We start from the raw sequence: 22,489 nt of genomic DNA, 5'->3' as shown, positions 1-22,489 counted from the left end.
TAGAATGATAAAAATTCAATTATTTAGCATTTGCAATAATTTTTACTTCTAAATTAGACTACCAAGTTATGGAATAGAAAACCACATTTAATCTAAAATACCAGATAAAACATGAAAAAGAAGAACTACCCTTATATAACTTACTCAAAGTTATATATTTAATAATAAAACAGAAACTCAAAAGAGTATTTTATTAGGTCATTTAATTTAGTGTGTTCAATTTTAAACTAACTTGTGATTTATTTTTATATTGGTTTTGCTTTTACATATGAAGTCACATATACCAACAGTTCTAGCACTAAAGGCAATACCATATTAGAAAATTATTACATTTGATGGTTATTAGTCTTTTATTGTAAGTAGTTTATACACTATTGAAAAGCAATTACAGTAGATAGTAAATAATTGTGCAATGTCTTAAAACTGTTTAACAACTTGAAACAGAAAAAAAATTAATTTAAGTTGTAAGAAAAAACGTAATGTTCAAAGCTGTTTGGACATTTTGTTGAAAAAATGTGGACTTCTAAGTCAATAGATGGGATTTTTCAATGAAAATCTGAGATTTTTGCAACTGAAAATCTGAGATTGGTAATTTTTAATCTCCTGCTAGATGAAAATGTATGGATGCGATCACGTGCAATCATAATTGTCCTATGTGGCTTCTTTTTTTCAAGTGTACTGTTAGATAATTAGATGGATTTTGTCTTTGATAAGACATCAGAACCCAGGGGACCATCTGCACTGACTACCGCAGAGGAAGGCAGAAATACAAAAGCCAGCGCAAGTCAGTTAAGATGGGAGATGAAGCAGCTAGAATGCACCTTCCACCTTCAAACAGAGATTCCCATGCTTAGAGCCCGCTTGGCACCTGCATTTTACAGGAGGTAGTGGAGACATACAGATTATGTAGGCATACTCTTGAAATAAAGGAGGAGTATAAAGTCACTTATATGCTATATTTTTCAGGTACCAGATAAATAGAAACAGGTGTTCACCTGAAATTACAACTAGAGAAAATATACCTTCTTTATGGCATTACAGGGATAGATGCTCAGCAACATCCCACTCTGTGCCACAGCCTCAGACAGGGGATCCGAGCTGCTCTCCAGAACCTGACCGTTCATCTGCTCCTTCTTATCAACTTTTTGCTTATTAACATAGTTTAGCCCTTTGTAACTGCACAACACGGAAAACTCACATCCCTTGAGTAGCTGACACTGTAATCATAGTGGCAAGATGCTGTTTGCTATCATTTTAATGTAATATTATAGTAAAACTTACAATATTGATATAGGTAAGTTCTAACGCTATAGATGCAGAAAAGAATACCCAGATATATATGTTTTAGGATATAGTATTACTTTTCAAACGGATAATGTCTTTAACTATTAATATACAAAGTATATTAATAATATTCCAAAATTACTATTCTTTCAGTTCAACTGTATATACTTCTATTATACTATATAAAATGGTGAAAAGAAGTAATTAATTGGAGAGCTAGCACCTACCTTTAATTATGGAGAGCCTACTTCTAGCACTAATGGTCATGCTGCAAATCCTTAGCTTCACTTACATGATAACACTTCATTTTAACTCAAAGAGATGGCTCCATCTCAGAACCACTTCTGGTTTTATTCTGGACCATCGCAGGTGTGGGCCTGATATATCTCATACTACAGCAAATGGGAAAATTTCCTGGGCTAAAGCCGGGTGAGGTGCAACAGCAATAAAAAGGCTGCAGAGGTAGGGAGAATTCTCTGAAATACAGTTAGAAATAATGGCAGTATATTTGTATTATTATTAATTTCTACTCTATGTTATTCTATTTCTTTACCAAAATGTTGTGGAAAAGAGGGGGGTGAAGTGAGGTAAGAATTTGAATCAAACCCTGGTGGGTTCCCCACGCGAAGCTGTTCCTGACCTCCCCTTCACACTCATGTGCTCTTGCTATCTTCACATGTTGTACAGGCAGCAAGGACCTTCATTCTGACAGATCTGTCGCCCACCGAGGGATGTGTGCAATCAGAGAAAGTATGCTTGGTGGAACCAAGACCTTCCCTATGCTCTACCTTTTCACTATAAGCAATATTCTCTTGAAGTCAAACTGCCAATGATATTTTCCTATTTTTTTCCCTCTATCGTTGAGGTTATTTTTGTTACATCGTCTTTTTGCGGTTCGGTATAAAAGGGATTAGCTCCAACAGTCAGCAGTTTGTGCACATACTACAAGTAGGCAAAATTTGTCACGGTGACATCAAACTGCTAACACAAACAGATCCATTACCCTTTCTCTCTTGCTCAGTATGACAGCTGCCCTCAAGGTATTAGCCTCTCAGCCTCCCTGATAAATCACCAACGTATAGGAAACCTGATTATCCCAACAGAGCAGGGGTACAGGATGCTATTCAGCTGCAGAACATGGAAGAACAACATCCATGAGGCTTATAATGAAACATTTTTGATATACTTAAGTAGTTAACAAAAATTTATTGCAAGAGAGAGTTTGTCACTAGATTTACAGTTTCAGAGAACATAGTACAAAACATAGTGCATCAGCTTTGTCTAAACATTAAATAGGTGCGAATACACAAAGATAAAAACCAAAAAGTGAATACTTTACAACAGAAGTTATAGAACTATAAATATATTTTATATACATTATACATATTCTAAGACATGATTTTCACTTATATAGAGAGAGAGTTCATATTAGTATCGGACTATTCAGTGCTTTAGTTATAGTATAGGTCTGACTTTACATGAATGTTTTCATCATTATACTTACAGTAAATGCTTCCCAAGGAACGAGGAATTTTAACCAGTTTATTTCACAGAACCGTTTTGCAAAGCCAAGGGAAATGTAGAAACAGCAGGACCGTTTAGCTGAAGGCTCCTTCCCCCATCCCAGAGAACCTGTCCTAAAAGAGGGGCTGCAGGGGAATGACAGCTGGGTGCGGAGACAGCAGGGATGGGAAGACGGTGTGCGGCAGTGGGGGAAACGCCAGCTGGGTCGGGTGCAGGACCGAGGGCGGCAGCAGCGGCAAATGTGGCGGGGCGACGAAAGCTGTGTGGCCCCCCGGGCAAAGCCTCGGTCCTACTGGTAGATGAGGTAAAGGTGCTCTGGAAAGAGCCGGGACCTGGGAGAGGAACTGCTGGTGGGGCTGGAGAACCTTCAACGTACTGGCGGCGGCAGCAGCGTGCTGCTGGAGAACGGTGTGATGGATAGTGGTAACGGAGGTAGAACACAGTGGTGGCTGCAAGGGTAAGGGCTGCAGCAGGGAATTTGGGGGCTGGATCGCCGGGGAAGGGAAGGCGAACTTCACTTTGTTGGCCAGCATGTTTTGTGGTATGATTTGCTGATACGCCTCAGATGGTAGGTCTTTGAATTTTTCATGGTTATCTGGAGGGAGTATCAACGTCTGATCCGGCAGGGTGAAGGGGGCTATTAACTGCTCAGTAGTTAAAAAGGTATGACTGTTTATATGTGCTTCTTTGAATGGCAAGGGTGGTGGGCTGCTAAATATGCCAGGATTACACTGTACCCATTCGCTGGCCACCTCATTTATTTTCTCATGTGGTAGAGACTCGGCCAATTCATAATGGCAAAGATAGGATTTAGGAGGAGCTTGTTCCAAATGTCTGCTGGGGAGGGGAAATCTATAACGAGCTTGATTTTCACAACTGTTGACATTTTCTTTTTTCTTTTCATCTTGCAGCACATCCTGTGTGCCGGCAGCTGCTGGAGCACTGTGCTCAGGAACAGAAGCAGCAGAACCTGCGACAACATCAGAAAAGTTACTCGGAGCGCTCTCCATCGCTGTGCATGCTGTCAGTTTATCGTTTTCCAGCACGTGTGAACTATCAGTTTCTAGAGATGACTTGCTTTCCTCCAGCTGCATTGTTTCATCCGTATCTTTTGCATGATCAGCTTTGGGATCCACATTAGTTTCCTCTAGACTGTCTTGAGTCAAGAAGTCCCCCAAAATATTTAACGCAGAATTTTCTTTGGAAGGTCTGGAGGTCTCACTTCCTGTGTTCCTGTCAAGAAATACATGATGGATTCTAGTTTTCCTCCTCCTGCGTTTCCCTTTTGCCTTGTGATGCGTACCTAAAGCACGTGCTTGCCTTAGATATTCCTCTGCTGATAATGTCTGTCCATATGAGCTTTCATCTGATGAGGAGGAATAGGTATGCTGTCTCCGCTTGCAGTGGGATTTTTCCGGTTCCTCTGTCAGAACGTTGTAACCTCTCTTTATGGACTGGTTTTGACTTGGACTCTTCTCCTCACTGCAGTGTCCTGAACATTTATGGTCTGGGCTACAGCTTGACCTCCTGACTTTCCAGCTACAACATGTTTTAGAGTACCTTAAGCTGTGCCTCCTGGAACTCAGAGCTAGCTGCTTTGCCTGTTTCCGAGAGCTTGTTTTGCTCTTTCCGTGCAGTCGTTTACAACCATGGTGTTGGCTGCTATTTTTTGCACTCCAAATGTCACACCAGCCTCTGTCCCCATGTACATGATCTGACACACACATAACTCTCTTATGACCATTTTCAATACCAAGTTTTTGATGTGACTGCTGTATCTCACCTGTAGCTAGCCAGATATTCCCTGCATTATGCCTGCACTTCTCTGGATTATTTTGGAGGTGCTGATGTTTATTTTCATCTCTGTAACTAATTTCTTTCTCAGTCACTGAGGACATTTCCATTTCTGCTGATGTTGTGTCCCCACAGTGATGATGATGACAATGACATAATTTTCTTCTCCTTTTCCGTTTTCTACTTTTGTGAAGCCATTTTTCATGGCTTTCTTTGATCCAGACTTTGTTATATTTCTCATCTATCACAGTGTTTTGTCGTAAGTGATTTTTAGAAATGTGATACTTTTCTAATTTTCTAATCCTGAATGACTCATCCAAGGACACTTTATTTTGATTTTTTGCAAGATCACAATTTCTGACGAGGGAAACATCACTTATAAAGGGTATTGTATAGTTGCACACATTTTTATTCATTTCTGTTTCATAATCACCACACTCTGAAGGAGGTTTACCTGTAAAATCCGAGACTAAGCTATGGTTTGATTCAGTTTTATGGTGCAAATGAGGTACATTTGGCGGCTGCTCGGGCTTTTCTTGGCTGTCACTTGCTCTTGATGACTTGAAATCAAAATATAAAGGATTACAGCTATAAGAAATCGATGGGTCTGTACTTGTGTAAATTAACATTTCTGATGGCCACTGAAGAATATTTGATCCATGTTTGCTAAGAACAGGAACAAAGGGTTCACAAGGTCTCTTGTGCATGTCCGGTTTTCTTTGTGGGGCTCCACTACTACTTTCTTCAGACGGTGATGGAACTAATGCATCTGCCCCCAGCTTTTTTGTTTCAGTTTCAGTTGTGGATGAATCACTGTTCCTGTCTTTATCATTTTCCTCCACAACATCCTGCAGAGATAAACAATCCTCCACAACCGCCTGTGCAAGAGTCCTGTTTGCCCGCAGCTCGTAACTGCTGCAGTCCAGGGTCAGGACCTGAGCACTGTCTGCAACCACAGGTAGCGTTTGGTCCGGTAAGTCTACTGCACTTACATCAATACCGTCGCCATTCATGTCTGAGGACACCAGTTGCTTAGAATGGGACACAGGAGGAGTTAATATGGGACTCTCCAGCACCCTGCTTTCTTCACTGGCAAGCTCTTTTGACTCCTGAGCTTCAGGAGCTTCTGCTGTGTCTATGCGTTTTTCCACCAGTGGGTGAAAACAGTTATGTTTCTCCTCAGGGCACAGGACTATTTCTGCCATTGAAGGAGACTGAAGGTTACATGATCCTGGAACAAACCTACTTCTTCTGCTGAATCCGTGCTCCATAGACGTTTCGTCATTATATTCATAGAAAACGGCAGCTGAAGACTCCAGTTTCACCGCTGCTTTCTTAGGAAAAGCAAAAGAGAACCCAACTCTATGTCCTTGAGCTCCTTGAACATGATCTCCACATTTGTTAGCGTCGGATTTATTATTACATGCATTTCCAGGAGTGGAAGAAATAACAGAAGTGACGTCTTTACAATTCTGTGCATCGTGCATTAACGTACAGCTGAAATCCTGTTTGTTGGCAGAATCTATGGCAGCACTTTGTGGGATATCATTGCAATGATCTCGCACAGTCACTGTAGTGGATTTGAACATAGGGCCACTTCCAGGAGCACTAGGAAGGAAAACAAAACTTGGAGTCAGTACCTTTCAGAGAACTGCAGACAGAAATATGGTGTTACATTGGTATCTAAGACTTTTTTTTAAGGAAAGAGGAAGAATCTGTGGATACAGAGATTTAGAATATCAAAAAATGTCATCTTTTATAATAAGTTGACTAGTATAAAAAAATTAATGAGTAAATATTGTGCCCCCAGTTCCTTCATGTAAAGTTATCAGCTGAAGGGCTAATATTCCTAAAAGATAGTTCATTTTTCCTAGGCATTAGGCTGGCCTAATAAGAGACTGTATATCTCCGTAGAAATCTTGCTTCTCCTCCCAGCAGACCATCATGGTTACAACACTATTACTACAAATAGCAGAGGTTTTACATTCCTTTGTGCTACAAAATATATTAAAACAGAGAGCGCCTCATAGACCACTTCCCTCTTAGTCATCATCCTAGTGACTGTTGCTCTGCCCACAGGCAATCACCCAGCAGCTCCCATCCTATTTGTGTTCACAGACCGAACCGCAGCAATCTCAGCAATTTCTTTCATGGAAAATAATACTGGGGAGAGTACTTCAGCTGACAGTAGTGCAGTAAGTGATTCATCCCTCTTGAGAAAAAATTTATCACTGTCTACTTCTGTTCTTCATTTCATGTCCTCTTCCCATCTGTTCTATTTGACTTAATAGGAAGCAAAGAGAAGAGCAAAAACTGTTTAAGCTGCCAATTTTCCAGGATCCACAGGAACTGCTCAGCACTAGGAGTAATGGACCTATGTTAAAACATTTTTTTTTTTTTGTTTTAACCAAATTATTCTATGTTACAGTGCAGAGCAATAATAGATGATGGGTCACTGGGAAAACTTGCAAGTGCCGTTTAGGACCCCAAGAAGTGATGAGGTAAAGAATGATGGACTTAATGTATTGGGTCTAGAAATTAAGACAGAGGTTTTATGAGAAGAAATTCCTTATGAGAATTCCTACCTTGTCTAGTTCTTCATAAATTTAAAATATATATTAAAAACCCCACACAGATCCTTTCTTTAACAGAACAAAATGGTGAATTTTACAAAACCAATCTAGAAAATACCAGTTTAAAAAATCCTGTGTGTCTGTCTATATCACACCTCTAAGGATGCAAAGTGGTACCAAACAGCAATTCTTAAATAGAGAAATAAAGCTCAGAGATAAATTCTCCTTCAGGAACTAGAAGAAAGATATTTTTTAAAAAAACCCAAAACCCGGAACAAAACAGAAACAACAAAACCCCACAAAATCTGTGCTTCACTAGCATGGAAAAAGGGAAACAATAAGTTCCTCTTTCCTCTTTTTCCTGAAATATGCTAAATTCAGATTTTGGAGTATGTTTAGGGGGAATAATATCTAATATCCCCAAGTATTAAATTTGGACAGTTAAAACACTGACGGAGGAGAAAGAGTCTCTACATGACTTATAAAAAGGTAAGAAAATAAAAATCAGGTGTCACGTTGCTCATGTCAAACAGACCTCACAACATTCATGTCCCATCCACCTGCTTAGACAGACTTTGTTTCAGCATGCTTCCCACCATCCAAGCTATGGAGAAAGAGACTATTACTGAACAAGAGCTACAACTTGGTTGGACTTCTCTGTTAGTTCATCTGATGAGACGAAGGCTAGATAAAAAGGAAATATTTGCGTTTGAGCATCTACTTTTTTGCTTTTTTCCTTGAGATTACACTGTGAAAAGTTGGTACGTGTATTTTCACTGGCTTGTCAGTGTCATAACTGTCATATTTAAGCGAGAATACAGTCACAACTAGGAACCTCAGTATTAATTTCAACAGTATGTCTAGATGCAATACTAAAACGTATGACTAGCAAGGAGTCACTTTTGCAGAGGGAGGTAAACACTCTGTTGAGCTGGGGAAAAGAAGCACTTACGTTTTAATATAAAAAATCCAGTTACTGAAATTTAAAACTAGATTTCTGGATGCTTTCCCAGGCGAGCAGTTTGAAAACTAAATCACAGAGATCTGTTACATCCTAGAAAGACAGACTGTATTCCTCACCTCATCAATGAAGTAGTGTCAGCCTGCAAATGCATGACCTAGTTCACTCAGCTTTCAACCAATGTGCCTGGTTTTATGAAATATGTATCAAACACATCTTTTTTTAAACTAAAAATACATGTCATTTTAGCTCCACTGAAAAAGCAACGTTAAACATTTATTTCTGCACATAGCGTGAATCAAATTACTGTACACATACTGCTTCAAAAATGCCATAAAAACGTGTGTGTGGGGCTCCAGCTGAGGGACTCCAACAGCCCTGCATCCCACTGCACCAGCTAACAGTGAAGGGATTATTTTAAAGTATTTTTTTATGTTTCAGCAGCTATGCACTTACCATGTTGCCTCTTTCCTTAGTTCAGCTAGCTTGTGCAGACGTTGAAGGGCTTTTTCCTGTTTCCTTTCATCTTTTCGTGACTTAGATGCTACGTTTCGAGCAAACTCCCTCTGTTTCAGTTCCTTCAGTCTCTGCAAGAAATAGTCATATAATGCACACAAAAAACCCAGGGATGACAAATGTTTATAATGACAGTTACTTTCTGGTAAGCACTCATGGCATGAATTATTTTTGAACCTAACCATAGTGACCCATTCAATAAATTTATACATTTCAAGTGAATAATCAAAATATATAGAGATGCTAGAGACAGGTTAGCTAGGTTAAAGATAACCTAGGAAATTTTACTGTAGCTTTTGTGATTAATGTAGACCAGCCTCAGAAGGACAAGGCAATGTTCATCCAGAATTTTGCTCATGACTCTCTTCCCAAAAACCTTCCGCACAGCCTGATGCTCTTTGAGATAGTAATAAAAAATGAGACCACCCCAGGTATTTTTCCGCAAAGCTGCTCTGTAGCCCGTCGACCGCCCAGCCAGTATTATATCTTGTGTTTTTCTGCCTGAGATGCTGGGCATAGCACTTGTCACCACTGAACTGTGGGAGACCCCTGTCAGCCCTTTTCTCCAGCCTACCGAGGTCCCTCTGGACCTGCCCTGCCACGTTATCAGTGTGGTATCATCTGCAAAGCTCCTGAGGGCACACTGTCCTGCCGTCTAGGTCATTACAAAAGACATTAAGGGGTCCTGTCCCAGCAGGGATCCCCAAGGGATGTAATGCCCAGAGAAATCTTGTATTTTGAAATGGGAAGATCTTCCCTTTGAAGGAGCTTGTTTCCTGCTCTTGCTGGTGTCTGACTCAGCAGTTAAGCAGACACTGAGGTTCGATCCAGTATCTCATTCGATTTCATTTCCACCCTGTTTCTTTGCACAGCCTTGATTCTCCACACGAAAAGGGGATTTCGTTTTCTTTATATCACAGAAGGATAATATGCAGAGACTTTCCTACTCCTCCATGTCAGCAGAAAGTATTCCTGTAAGTCCCAAACCCCATCGGTGTATTGCTCAGTTGCTCAGCGTGTCCCTGATATGGCTCACAGTCTAGACAACATCATCTTATGACATTGTAATCTCATGATTCTGGGAAGAACCCAGTAACTGAGTCACCATCCCTGGAGGTATTTAAAAGATGTGTAGATGTGGTGCTCGAGGACATAGTTTAGTGGTGGACTTGGCAGTGCTAGGTTAACAGTTGGACTTGATGATCGTAAAGGTCTTTTCCAACCTAAACGATTCTATGATTCTGTTAACTTGCCACCATTTTAGTGTCGAGGGCCAAGAGCCGGCCACGAACAGGGGCCATGTGGATTTGCAAAAGCAATAATTCTAACTTCAAATTGTTCAAGGGGCATTGAGAACTTTTCTTATTGCTGGTTGCACATGTTGGATACACATGTAATGGAGTTTGCAGAACTCTATAAGAACTCTTTTCTCCTACTCCTTCTCAATTTTTTATTTTGCTCCTTTTGTGATTTTTTTTCCCTATTCACAGAAAAATATTCCTCATATAACAGCATTCATTTACACACTGAATCTGTCTTTGCCGTTTTGGGTGATGCTAATGCTACCTTGGCAGTCTGTTTAATGCCAAGAAATGTATACATAGAAACACGCTGAGAAAGCAAACAAATGCTTACAGAAAAATGAGTACCACTCTCTATTTTCAATTTTGCATTATTTTTCAAACAACTGGATATTCCTTTGAAGACATCTTTGATAGATACAGTGCAGTAATTTGAAAGGTAATCACTCCTACCATTTATACTTTCTAGATAGAGTTATCAAAATTTGGTTTATTGTGCTAATGCAGTATAAGGTTATAAATTCACTCAAAACTGGATGTATGGTAACTTTTTTCCAAGAAAAAAAGTTTGAAGTGTGAAGCATCTTTGTAGAACATTTCTTACCCCTGTGCATTCTTGTTTTCCTAAAAACAGTATGATACTGACCCTGCTTCCCACCAGCCACTTGTGAAACCTGAAGTATTTCATTTCACAGGTGACTTCTGAGTACTCAGAATACTACAGAAGAGATGAAGTTTGCTCCTTCCCCTCCCCACCTCCAGCCCTTGGCATTTAAAGACAGGATTTCATTCCATTTTGTAGAGCTTAATAATTCCTCAGGCTTTTTTCCCCCTCTAATACGTAAGGAAAGAAGTATACGACAAAGCAAGAGAAGAAAAGAGATAAAAGGACACTTTTTCACAAGGTTACAAAGGAGAAGCTGAGGTGTATACAAATCCATAACCACCCTCCAGCAGCAGCACTTCACTGTAATTACTGGGATGATTATAATTAGTGATTTGATTCTGACCAGATTTTGACCCCTTTTCTCTTCCTGCTGAAAGTTAGGAGGACTCCATGCCATCAGGAGTGCCAAAGTTAACAAGACTCTGTGTTTCAGGGTGTGAGCAGGGTCTCACTCACAGTGAATAGCGACAATGCTGTTAAAGCAAGTTTTATGTGATCTTGGAGGCATAGAAGACGCATTTTATGCCTATCATTGCCAAGCAAACATTATTCTACTGATTTGAGCCTCTCATCAGCCTGATCAGTCATTACCTGTTTATCACATACCAGATCTGGTACAGAAGAACTGTTCACAATTTTTAAGTAATTAAATTGCTCCCCTTGATTGCTACAAGTAGGTGTCAACACGTAAGGCAGGGGAGTCTGGCAGAAGTTTTGTGTGCACAGTCTTCATGTCTGACTGTCTGGTCTTCTCTTCTGGAGAACTACTCATTCCAGAGCTCCCCTTCTGTCAGACCTCCTGTCAAATACACTGCCCCTCTCCTGTACGGAAAACTGGTCTTAGCAGAATATGAACTAGTTATACAACGTGGTTTTTTTTTTTTTTTTTTTTTCCTTACAACTGGTGTCTCAGTCTTTTTCATGGAGAGCTTTAACGATCTATAAGGATTATACCTCAGTAACTCCTGATGACTTTATTCAGCAAATACATATGTATAAGTGGAACCTTTCTTAGTTGTAAACCACAAAACATGCACCTGGTGCAAGTTGGTTTGAGGCCTGATTGGGCAGTTTCCAAAAAATCCTATTTCCTATACATAAAAGGTCATCTAAGTGAGAAAATGTTTTTTCCCCATTTTTTGACATTGTAGTTATTTTCCACTTGTCTTTATTTAGTCATCTGATAAACTATCGTCACCTGCATTCCCTTACTGCACTTAGTCATGCTAGTGATTGCTAGCACTGCATTTATGCTGCCCTATATTTGTATTTTGTTGGTTTTGCTTGTATTATGCAAATGAAAATGAGATATTGCCCAATTATACGTAAAATGCCATTAGTCCATGCATTCTGAGTATCATGAGCCCCCCCCCCCCAAGTTGTTGAAAGTAAATGGCAGCAATAAAAAAACCAAGTGTGCCTTATTCCTAAAAAGCATCTTTTTCTTAATGTTTTTGTGCCTTTCCACGTGGCAGAGCTATTCACTAATGCTAACTTCAATAGTTAGTTTAATGCCTGTTATGTTTGTTTGTTTCCATGGATCAGTAAGCAAATAATTAGCAGGCAGTCATACAGTATTTATATATGATTCCCTCCTGTATTTTGCTCTGCTTATGAACCAGCTCCAAACGTGTAAGTTCTAGCAAGCAGAGTTCAGCAAACAGTTCACAATGAATAAATAAATGACATTTCTCCAAGAGAACTAAATGCCTTCATCATTATCCTGATACACTGTATTGCCACTTTGAACCTGCAGAGCATGGACCACCGTCAGTTTGCAAATGACTTCCCCCAGCCTGGAGCAACGGGAAGCCTGACCCCAACTCTCCAGCCTTGCAATGGGATCCTGCAACTGGGCTGCTTTCACTCGGGCAGAAACTGGATTAACAAATCTAACTGTAACACTGGGCCTGAAGCAGAAATATTCCACCTGTTTCTAACAAACTCAGACAGGAATCTTACTGCACACATTACATCATGCTGAGCTGAGGTATGCAAGTCCAGATGAAAAGCAAGACTTTACCAGCTCTTATGTACCTATGCATGGATGAAACTATACATGAGAAGACCACCTGAGGTCCAAACTCAGGTGTGGCTGCATTTCACTCAGAGGCATACAGCTCAGGTGTCCCCAGGCTTGCCACAGAAGAAACCCATCAAAAAAATCAAAGAAATCCTAAGTGGACTTCCAAGGGGACCCCATTTCTGGTTACTTCACCCTTGTCTTCATTTCCCCATTTACCACAGTTGATTTCAGCATGCCGCTTTTCAAAAAGCTCATGCTCAGTTTCCTAATTCTCCCCTGCATTTTATAACATAGGAACCGCAAGCCCAGATCCTGCTGCCGGAGCCAGGTGCCTGAAGACCTCTGTGGATCAAAGCCTCTCGAAAGCAAAGACACATTATGGCATTAAGTGCACTTCTTGCATCACTATTACAAGCCTTCTGCCACCTTGCAAAGTGGTTCTTGGGGTTTTTTTTTTGAACTCAAGATTTAAGCACTTGTAACAATAGCACTTCAAACTAATAGGTCTTCAAAACGTAGAGAAGACGTTAATTAATAAATACGCCCGGGACAGTGAAAGCACATAAAGGCTGAACAGTGAAACACAGTGTACCTGAATACTATGATACCAGGTGATAAAATGGAAGGGGAACCAGCCTCAAATAATTTTATACCTTAAAACATATAATTTAATGTTATCAGAACTGACTCTGAAGAAAAGCAGCTAAATTTTTAACAAAGTTTATGAAACCAAAGGGGAAATCCTATCAAGCATCAGGATTGATACAGGCTCTCTCTCTAGCATTAATATCTCACATAAAAACCAGCCACCCCCCCCCAGCACAAAGGCATCATCTAAGGGCTGTTTGTTCAGAGAGGCTCCCAAAAACTACCTGTGCAAAGCTCATCTCCCTAGTCTAGGAACAACTTTAATAGGGTCAAGAACCAATGGGAACAGTTTTTACAATAGCAGGAGTCAGAAAGATGCCTATCGGGGGATTTCAGGGCAGTGCAGTTCAGATACTATTATGCTAATTTGCTTTTTACCTTAGATTAACAATTAAATTACGTGGACTTTTATGATGCTGAAAATATGTAGACCATAAATTCATCTTCTGATCAATGGAAGTATAAAATTACAGAACTTAACAGCCATGACATCAAATTTTGCTGCTTTATTGTCTTTTTATTTCATCAGCAAAAATGACCGTATTCCCAGTAGTCACTGAATCCTGAATTTATGTGATTGTTAGCTTTTAAAAATAACTCATCAAAATAAAACTTCCTTTTCTTGCTCCCTAACTATGAAATACTCGAAGCTGCAGCCCAAATAGCATAAGCAGGTTGCTACAGCCCTTTATATATTGAGCACTAAAATACCAAGTGCTTGTGTTACACCTTGAAATTTCTGTCGCAGCTTTTTCAAGTTAGTTGCTTATGAATTATCAGATATAGCAGAGTCACAGCTAATGTAGGAACCTTTGAGAAAGCAGACGAGTGATCAGAGTCCAGCACATAATTCATTCCTACAGCTTTACATTACATTAAGAGAACTGACATACTGTCATGTCTATACCACACACCAGAAAATGCAGCTGCTGCCTAACTGGCACAAGGACTTTGAAGCTGTAAAGGGAGGCAAAGCTAAATGCAGTAATTGATGAAGAGTTAAATTGCTAAATTGCCCACCTCAGAAGAGGGAGCATGAGGAGGCTGCAATGCTGCAGCCACGGGCATCAGTGCCGGTTTTGGTGAACAGCCTGCCAGACCAAGAGAGCGAGGCACAACTCTGCTCCTACTCCACCCTCCCAGCCAGTGACAACATAATTAGGCTGAGACCATGAAGACATGGGATATTCAGTCCTACGTGCGTGTCCTAAATCCCCAGCTGCTATGCTGTCTGTAACTCCATTTGCATCCTGAAAGGAGCTGCAAGTCCATTGCAGCTCCCTCCTGCCCTACAAAAATTTGCTAATTACCTAAACACAGGCAACACGGGTTGGTAGTTCAGCGCTGCCGGAGGTGGCACAAAAGAGGCATGTGGATTTATTTAAAACAAATTAAATATTTCTTCCCTCTAAATCTGTATATGATATAAACCATATTTTTAATTGTTAATAAAGGGTTTTTTTGGCTTGTATTCAGTTTGGTTTTAAAAAAAAATGATTACTGCTTAATACAGGGATTAAATATGAGTATTTCTTAGCTGCCAGCGATTATTCTAGAAGCTGTGCATATTCCCCTTTCTCTGAATACTACATGACTGCTGTTGATATACTCCCTGTTAACTGAGATGGTTTATTGCTTATTTATGTGAATTATGGTATGACAAACAGAGCGACAACGTACTCATTAGATAAACACTTGTCACACCAAACCAGATTAGTATCCTTTTGCAAAGAGGATTGAGCTTAATCAATTATAAATAATAACTGAATAGATCAGAGCTCCTGTAACACCTGTAAACACTCAAATGGGAATGAAACATGCCTTTTAAAGTAGAAAACATTGCTTACTAAGACGTAAAATACACATATTTTCCTTCTGTCTTTGGTGGTTTGTGCAGGCATATATATTTTACTGTTCTGCAACTGGAGACCCCTTTACTTTACACAGCATGACAGGGCAGTATCTCTTCACTTGTGCTCTGGTCTGCAATTCTACATACTTTCCATGACCATATGTTTTACATTATTAAAAATAAATAAATAAATAAATAAATTCTCCCTTTGTAAAGATTATAGAAAAAATTAAAGCTCTAAGAAAAGAATACTATACTACAAGAAGAACTACATGCCTTCCCTAGCAGAAGTTAAACAAGGCAAGTTATTTCCACAGAAAGGAGAAATATCAAGATTTCTCAATGAAATTAGTAATTCAGCCACTCAAATAATTAGGCTAAGCAAGAAATTAATAGACAATTTTTTTTTTTCATGCTGCGAGTATGTAATTATTGCTATAATGTGTTCCTGCAATAGAAAAGGAACAGGGGGGAATTTTAACAGCAGCCTACAACTACTTGATGGGGAGTTACACAGCAGATGGAGTCACTTCTTGCTAGTGGCGGGGAAAGCTTCCCTGCTCGGGTGGTGCAGCACCAGAACACATTACCTACAGGGACTGTGGCATTTCCAACCCTGCAGAAATTCAAAACGTGGCTGAAAAAAGCCCCATCTTACTCGATGATCTCAGGTTGGTGAGCAGGAAGCCAGCAACTCCTTCCAACCACCATTTTTATGATTTCTGTCTCATGCAGTGAGTTATCTCATCTCCTCACTTTGTCACTGTATGGACTACATTGCCACTCACTAAAGAGGCCTTTAATAAATAGCATTGATCTGTTGCTGGCTGATGAATAACTTTCAGTTTGTTGCAAGTTAAAGTTGCTTCTACCTGCCTCTGCCTATGGCTGTATCCATCTCACTTTAAGCTGCAAAATTTAAAACTTTTCTTAAAAACTGAGAGCTCCACAAATTTGCAACAGAACCATATTTTATATGATCAGATATTAAGCCCTCCAGATGACAAGGAACATGCAGGTTGTGAATAATCCTTTTCCTCTCCTATTTCTACCATGAATTGCAGCCATACCCTCCTGATGGTCTTTTAATATTGGAAGAAATCTAACGCACACAGGTATAGATATATGCAGGATTTAAAAATAGCAACTCCTTGGAGCCCACAATATTGCTGAATAGGTAGAATCAGTTGAAGTGAAACTGTGCTCTTTTTCCAGCACTGTCATGAGCATCATCCCAGACTGGGGAGAAAGTGGGGATTAATTAAGAGGAAGGGAAGGCTGGGATTGTTTTACCTGCCCATCGTGGGCCCCGAAGGGAGGCGGGTGATGAGAAGATGAGATTCTTCATGATTCAGGAGATTTTTATTAACTTTAAATGAATTGATGTAATGCAAATGTTCGCAAACAATTATAACTGGCTCATGAGCACACTTGAGCAATACGCAGTAATTCAGTTTGTTGTGTAGTCTGCAAAAAAGAACTGTTGAACCAGCTTTACCATTCAGTTCCTACAAAAATATATTAAACACATGTGTTATGTTATACAACTGAAAATTCACATTGGTCTTTTCTACTTTTGTAATATCAAAACTGAAATTATTTTATTGTGAAATATAATTAGTTTTTGAGACTACCTCATACTTATATATGAAGCATATTTCTTCTAAAGTGTCTTGAGTTCAGTTAGATTTTCCTATGTAAGTTCATGGGGCAAAATAAATGAAAGTTGAGTTTAAAATGAAAACCAAAACCAAATAAAAACTTAATTGTTTTCAAAATCATGAGGAAAATCAGTATATTAAGTATTTTGCACACTTGCACCTGTAATATACATGAAAGCTAGTTATCTTTGATGAAGATCTTACTAATTACTCTTGATTAGGTGACTGCAAAAGATTTACGCTGGAGCAACAGAAGGAAAAAGAAATCTTTCTTTGCTTTCTATTCTTTTTAATGCTTTTCCTTAAAAAATTATCTGCCAGAAACAAACATATACTTCATTATGTGATGATTAATGCCCTTCCCAGAATAGTAAGCCTCATGTTTCATTTGACATCATTCTGGTGCCTGTGCATCTTCTGCTCCTTTCCAGTATGCCCTGCTGCAGGACTCAGATAGCATTATGGCTTACAGTTGAACAAGGCTCCAGGATTTTGACAAATAACAGGTTATGGAGCATAAATTAAGACTTTTGTTGCTTTTGTTTTAAGATAACTATGTTTTCTAAAGTTGACTAAATGGCTGCAGCATTGCCATTGTGCAAAAACATTGTTTTAAGCCTGCAGAATTGCTGAGCGCTGCATTCTGAATATTTCACTGCGATAGCTACTAACCACATGTATAACAACAGCCTGATCATATTGCAAGCTGTAGGATATTTTTTGTTAGCTTCAGCAAAAATCAGCTGAATACTCCATAAATATTAAGGCCAAGACCAAAGAAAACAGCAGAGATACAGAATTAGCATCTCGCCTATCAAATTAATTTTACCAGATAATGAAAAGAACATAAAGCTGACACACATTTGTACATCTGGAAAGTGGTTACATATGCTAGTCTGTAATTTAAAGGTATTTAGTTTAATGACTCTGGGCCTAATTCTACTTCTCTTGAAGTCAGTGGAGAAACTCCTGCTAAGCTCAGAGAGAGCAGAGGTTTTAAATTCACCATGGAAATTTTCAGCAACACTTAAGGAAGCTTCTTTAGTCACAAAGATTAAAGACAAGATCGGTACATGTCACTTCTTTAAGGATCACTTTACCTTTACACCCACTCCTGCACCACTTAGGATTCTAATTAAAAAAAACCATATGCGATATTTTAAATCCTGTCGAGAAATGGTTATTCCTAGTGCCGTTAGAGAAAAGGGCAATGCTGTAGAGAAAAGGGCTCAACTCTGTACTTCTGGGCAGACACAGGTGGCCGTAAGCATGGGGCTGCCCTCACAGGCCACAGCTCCTCTTTGCTGCTCCACGGAGACAACCCAGCATGCATTGTTTTAGACATCATGTGCCATTCCCTGGTCCCACAGCATTATCTGCCACTTTCCTTTCACTCCAGCAGTGAAGTTTAAGCATCTGGAATACTCTTTCTGAGCATAGCACGTAACAATATTTTCAAGTTTGACAGTTCTGCTGCAACCAAAATATTCATTCAGTGAGGCACTGCCTCCTGGTATTTTCAGCCACTGAGTGCTAAATATTGATGACTGCTTTATTCTATGGCCAGTTACAATTTCCCAGGCATAAATAATGAGAGCTCCACAACATTCCACCTAAACTCTATCCGGAAAGCTTTAAGCTGTTGGAAAAATCCTCATTTGAGCAGCATTCATCTTCCATAAATCATTCCACAGGAGTGGAATACTTCCTCACAAAGAACTCCTTTCAGAGAAAGGTCACCTCTACACCTCTTTGGAGAAGGAATACTGGATTTCCCTTTAGAATGACTTTCTAGTGGGAGATGATAAGGCCGCAAAATGGATGGCTCCATCAACACACAAGCGTTGGATGGCTCAGCTGTTAAAGCTGTCTCTTGCTCACTTTGGAGACTGTTTTGCAGTCTTCTGCATGAATAACACACTTGGCAGCTCTGAGATCTTTAAGACTTCATCCCACAATTCTTCACGCCAGTGCCCTCCAACACCTACTGGTATCATTGTGACCCACCAGCTTTTCACTTTGGGCAAAATGGTTCACTGGGTTTCCGGCACTGAAGTTCTCTGTAGGATCATGCTGCTATTCTGATTATTCTTCCTTCTTTACTGAAGGAGGACACAATACCCTTTCTACAAGTACATTAAAAATTGCAAGCAGAAATTTTTAACCTATGTTTTCAGCCTCTTTGGTCATTGACATTTTAGGAAAGACTGCCACAGAGACTGAAATGAACCTACCACAAATCTTAATCTTTCCAGTCTCTACAATGTGCACAATGACTGAAAATGAGGAATTAATATTTACAGTCAGGTTCTCAAAAGGATATTTTCCATAATTCTTGAAGGATATTCTAATAACTCTGATGGTGCTGAAGGAGATACATGAATTCCCTCAAAGTGAGGTCTTTATTTTAATTCTTTATGCCAGAGCTAAATCACAACCACTTTCTCATATCAATTTTATATTGGATCACTGAGCTGTTCAAAGCCTCTGTTCACAAATTGCTTCTCATCACCAGAATCTGGTTCTTGCCAGAGATTATCCCAGGACCATGACAAGCTTCTTCAAAGAATATACAAAGTTTGACCAATGAAAACTGAGACAAGAACAGGCCTTTCCAAATTTTGAGACATCTCACAGCCACAGCTAACTGGCATAGACAAAATCTGTCATCCTTAACCCAACCTTTAATACTATTCACACAGACTCCTCTGAAAAAAACCACAAGATTAAAGAAAAAATTATTAAATATGAAGACTGCATCTTGCAAGGCAAAATGAATTAATACTGTAATTTGACTTACACTTTCATTTTCAACTATGCAAATGAAATCTGTGGTAAAGTATCTTTGATAACATACCACTGACATTACCGTGAGTAGTAGATGTTGGTAGCAAGCAGTTATGAGGGCACGTCTCTATTTATGTGTGTCTTCTACTGCATCATTACTTTTGCAGACTGAAATATTAGTAACTGTAGAGCAAGGATGTATGTGTCACCATACTATGTTAATAAAATATTAAGTTATCAGTAAACCACAGCTTGGAGGCTGCTGAGGGAAACCAGGACTGTAACACAGACCCCCAAAAGGACAAGCACGAGGTCGTAGCAGAGGCCTTGGAAGTGGAAGGAACAGGATGACACCAGGGCCCAGGGCTATAAACAACTCACTGGTGTTCAACTACTGCTTGCTAAAGGAATGCAACTTTAAAATATGCATAGAAGTGGGTTTAGGGATAAAAAGCAAATGAAGGAGTATCCAACATATATAATACACACTATATATAGCAAATTTCACTACAGTACGCAATTGGGAACCACTGGAGCACATATTATTTGTGTTAGCAAATACACTAAAATGACCCCAAATGGACCTCTGAATGAGGAGAAAGAAACCAAACTTCACCCTCTTCCTGGCAAAAAGGAGGAAGAAACCACCAGTATCAACATCACACTCCCCCACATGAAGAACTTGTCATGCTGACAACTTGTAATGACACCTCCCTTTTCTTCTTGAGAGGACCGTAACACCAAAGAAGGATCAGACACTAGAAAGCTTACATATATCTGTATCATTACCAGGAATGAGCTCTTATAATTGGATAATTTGGACTAAAAGCACCAGTATCATTGTAATTGGCCTAATAGTAATTCTTTCAGTAGGCTGTTAGGACTTCAGCTAAACTAACAACAAATTCTTGGCTTTGCATGTCAGGTGTATTTCTCTCACCCACATAACTCTGAAAGGTGTTTGGTCAGGTACCTCAGGCTCAAGAACTGGCTGAGCACATGACAGAGCTGATGATCAGTACAGCAGGTCCAGCTTTCTGTTTTAATGTAACCCAGAAGCAATTCATGGCAATATTCCCCTGCCTCAATCAGATATGAACCTTTCAGGAGATAATGTGCCCTGGATTAAGAATCACTAGGAAATTAATAAAAACAATAATTAGCTAATAACGTAAAGCTCATTACCGAATGGAAATGTACCCAAATCTCAGTCCACGTTCTTAAAGGCAGAAAGCAGTTCCTAAGGAAAACTGACAATATCCATTTTTACCTTTTTTTTCCTGGTAACAGCAGCCCCAGGATAGAAATACATCCACTCTCACAATACAGATTGTGATTAACAGGTGAGCATCACACAACGAAGACAGCACAGAGCACTACCTACAGCACTGAACTCTGAAATCTGAACTGCTATATGCTCAAGCTTTAATGAAAAGAAGAGAAAGAAGCCCATAAAAACTATCTATCTGACACACAAATAATAGGGGCAATTAACTAGGTGGACCTTCTGTATATCTCAGCAGAAGATAGATTTAAAATGTCTATACTCAACATGAAGGTATTGACGGATAAAACACTGCCACAGAAAATGGAAAATAAGAGCCGAAGCTTTATCATCTCAAGGTCAACATAACTGTACGTTTAGGGAAGTTAAAAAAATAAGTGTCTTACTCTCTTTCCCTACAGCAAATTCAAAGAAATAAACTAAAGTACTCCTCAACTAAGAATTACCAGTTAGAGCTATGAAAATCCTTGCCCACTCTTCTTACAAAGACCAGAAAAAATAATCTTATTCTGAGAACTCCCAGCCTTGCAAACAAACCTCTTACCATCCTCAAGCACTACACAAGCATTGCTACAGCACTCCACAATTAGTAAGTATTTACAGACCAGATTCTCTACTTTTGCACAAGATTTACACTATTCAGTTGAAACAAGAATTTTTGTTGGTCTTTAATTTGGCAGGAGAACCCTCTGGGTGATCATCGTATTTTTCTGGTTCTGATTAACCAAAATTGTTGTTTTTTTTTTATGTCATCAACGACACAATCTCTTTCTTTCTAAAAAATCTTATGGGCATTTTTAATGAAGAACAGAGGAAAACCTTTCCACAAATTTCGGTTCAAATTTCTTTATATACGTCTTTTCCTATGGATAGCTGTAAAAAATACAGAAGGAAATCATGACATTTCCTTCTATCCTACCAAAAATTTGGCTTTCTCTACAAGTTATCTCCCATAGAAACCTAGATATTTCAGATACCTGCTCTCAGACTTCACAACATCCCTTAAAGTGGGCTGGTCTTAAAATGTTACTTCTGCCTTAAGGTTCCCACATTACTGCTCCAAGATTTCTTAGCAGTATGCTGTAGTGCCCTCTGGGCTCGGATAGGAAAAAAAATCTCTAAGACACTTGTCTTTCCCTGCCACATCCTCTACTTTTTTTTGCAAAATTGCCACAGAAGGTGCTTAGGGAAGGTTAGAAGAACACAGCTTTACACAAGCAACACCTTTTTCCCTCTGCAGATCTTGGATATATTGTTGGAATTCTCTCTCTTAATGGCATCACAGTGACTCATCCTTCATTGAAGTCTTGAATCCGTTCATCAAATTGCCATCCCCAAAAGCTGTTTCTTGCCTGCTTGTGTAGGATGCACCTACATAGGTACAGAAGGACTCAGAAAGGCTTAGAAAATTTCTCAAGTTCCAATTTTTTTAGAAAATTTAAAAAAAAAACAAACTTACGCTTTTACCTCTAACACAAATATACACAAATTAGAATGTCTTCTAGTTCCAGTAAAAGCACGCAATTCAGCAGAGAATAGCATTATTGCCATTATGTGTACGTATGCTGAAAGAACTACTGTCCTTACCAGTGTGCCACAAAACTAGGCTG

At 39.4% G+C, this 22,489-nt stretch overlaps 1 protein-coding gene across 1 annotated transcript in view; it reads right to left on the bottom strand.

Annotated features, from left to right (window-relative positions):
• Positions 1-216: 216 nt before the first annotated feature.
• The window catches only part of ZNF804A (zinc finger protein 804A), a 157,505-nt gene continuing 135,232 nt past the window's right edge, over positions 217-22,489 (bottom strand). The window contains exons 3-4 of the mRNA XM_009468005.2: positions 8,593-8,723; positions 217-6,210 (exon numbers count right to left, since the gene is read on the bottom strand). Coding sequence (XP_009466280.2) covers positions 2,922-6,210; positions 8,593-8,723 — 3,420 coding nt within the window. The 3' untranslated portion in view covers positions 217-2,921. The remainder of the gene's footprint in view (positions 6,211-8,592; positions 8,724-22,489) is intronic.

This window comes from Nipponia nippon, unplaced genomic scaffold (assembly GCF_047370975.1).
Source record: "Nipponia nippon isolate SJK-2023a ecotype South Korea unplaced genomic scaffold, ASM4737097v1 scaffold_5, whole genome shotgun sequence".
Classification (NCBI taxonomy): domain Eukaryota; kingdom Metazoa; phylum Chordata; class Aves; order Pelecaniformes; family Threskiornithidae; genus Nipponia; species Nipponia nippon.
The sequence above is the reverse complement of the archived record's forward strand: the minus strand, read 5'-3'. Positions and strand labels throughout refer to the sequence as shown.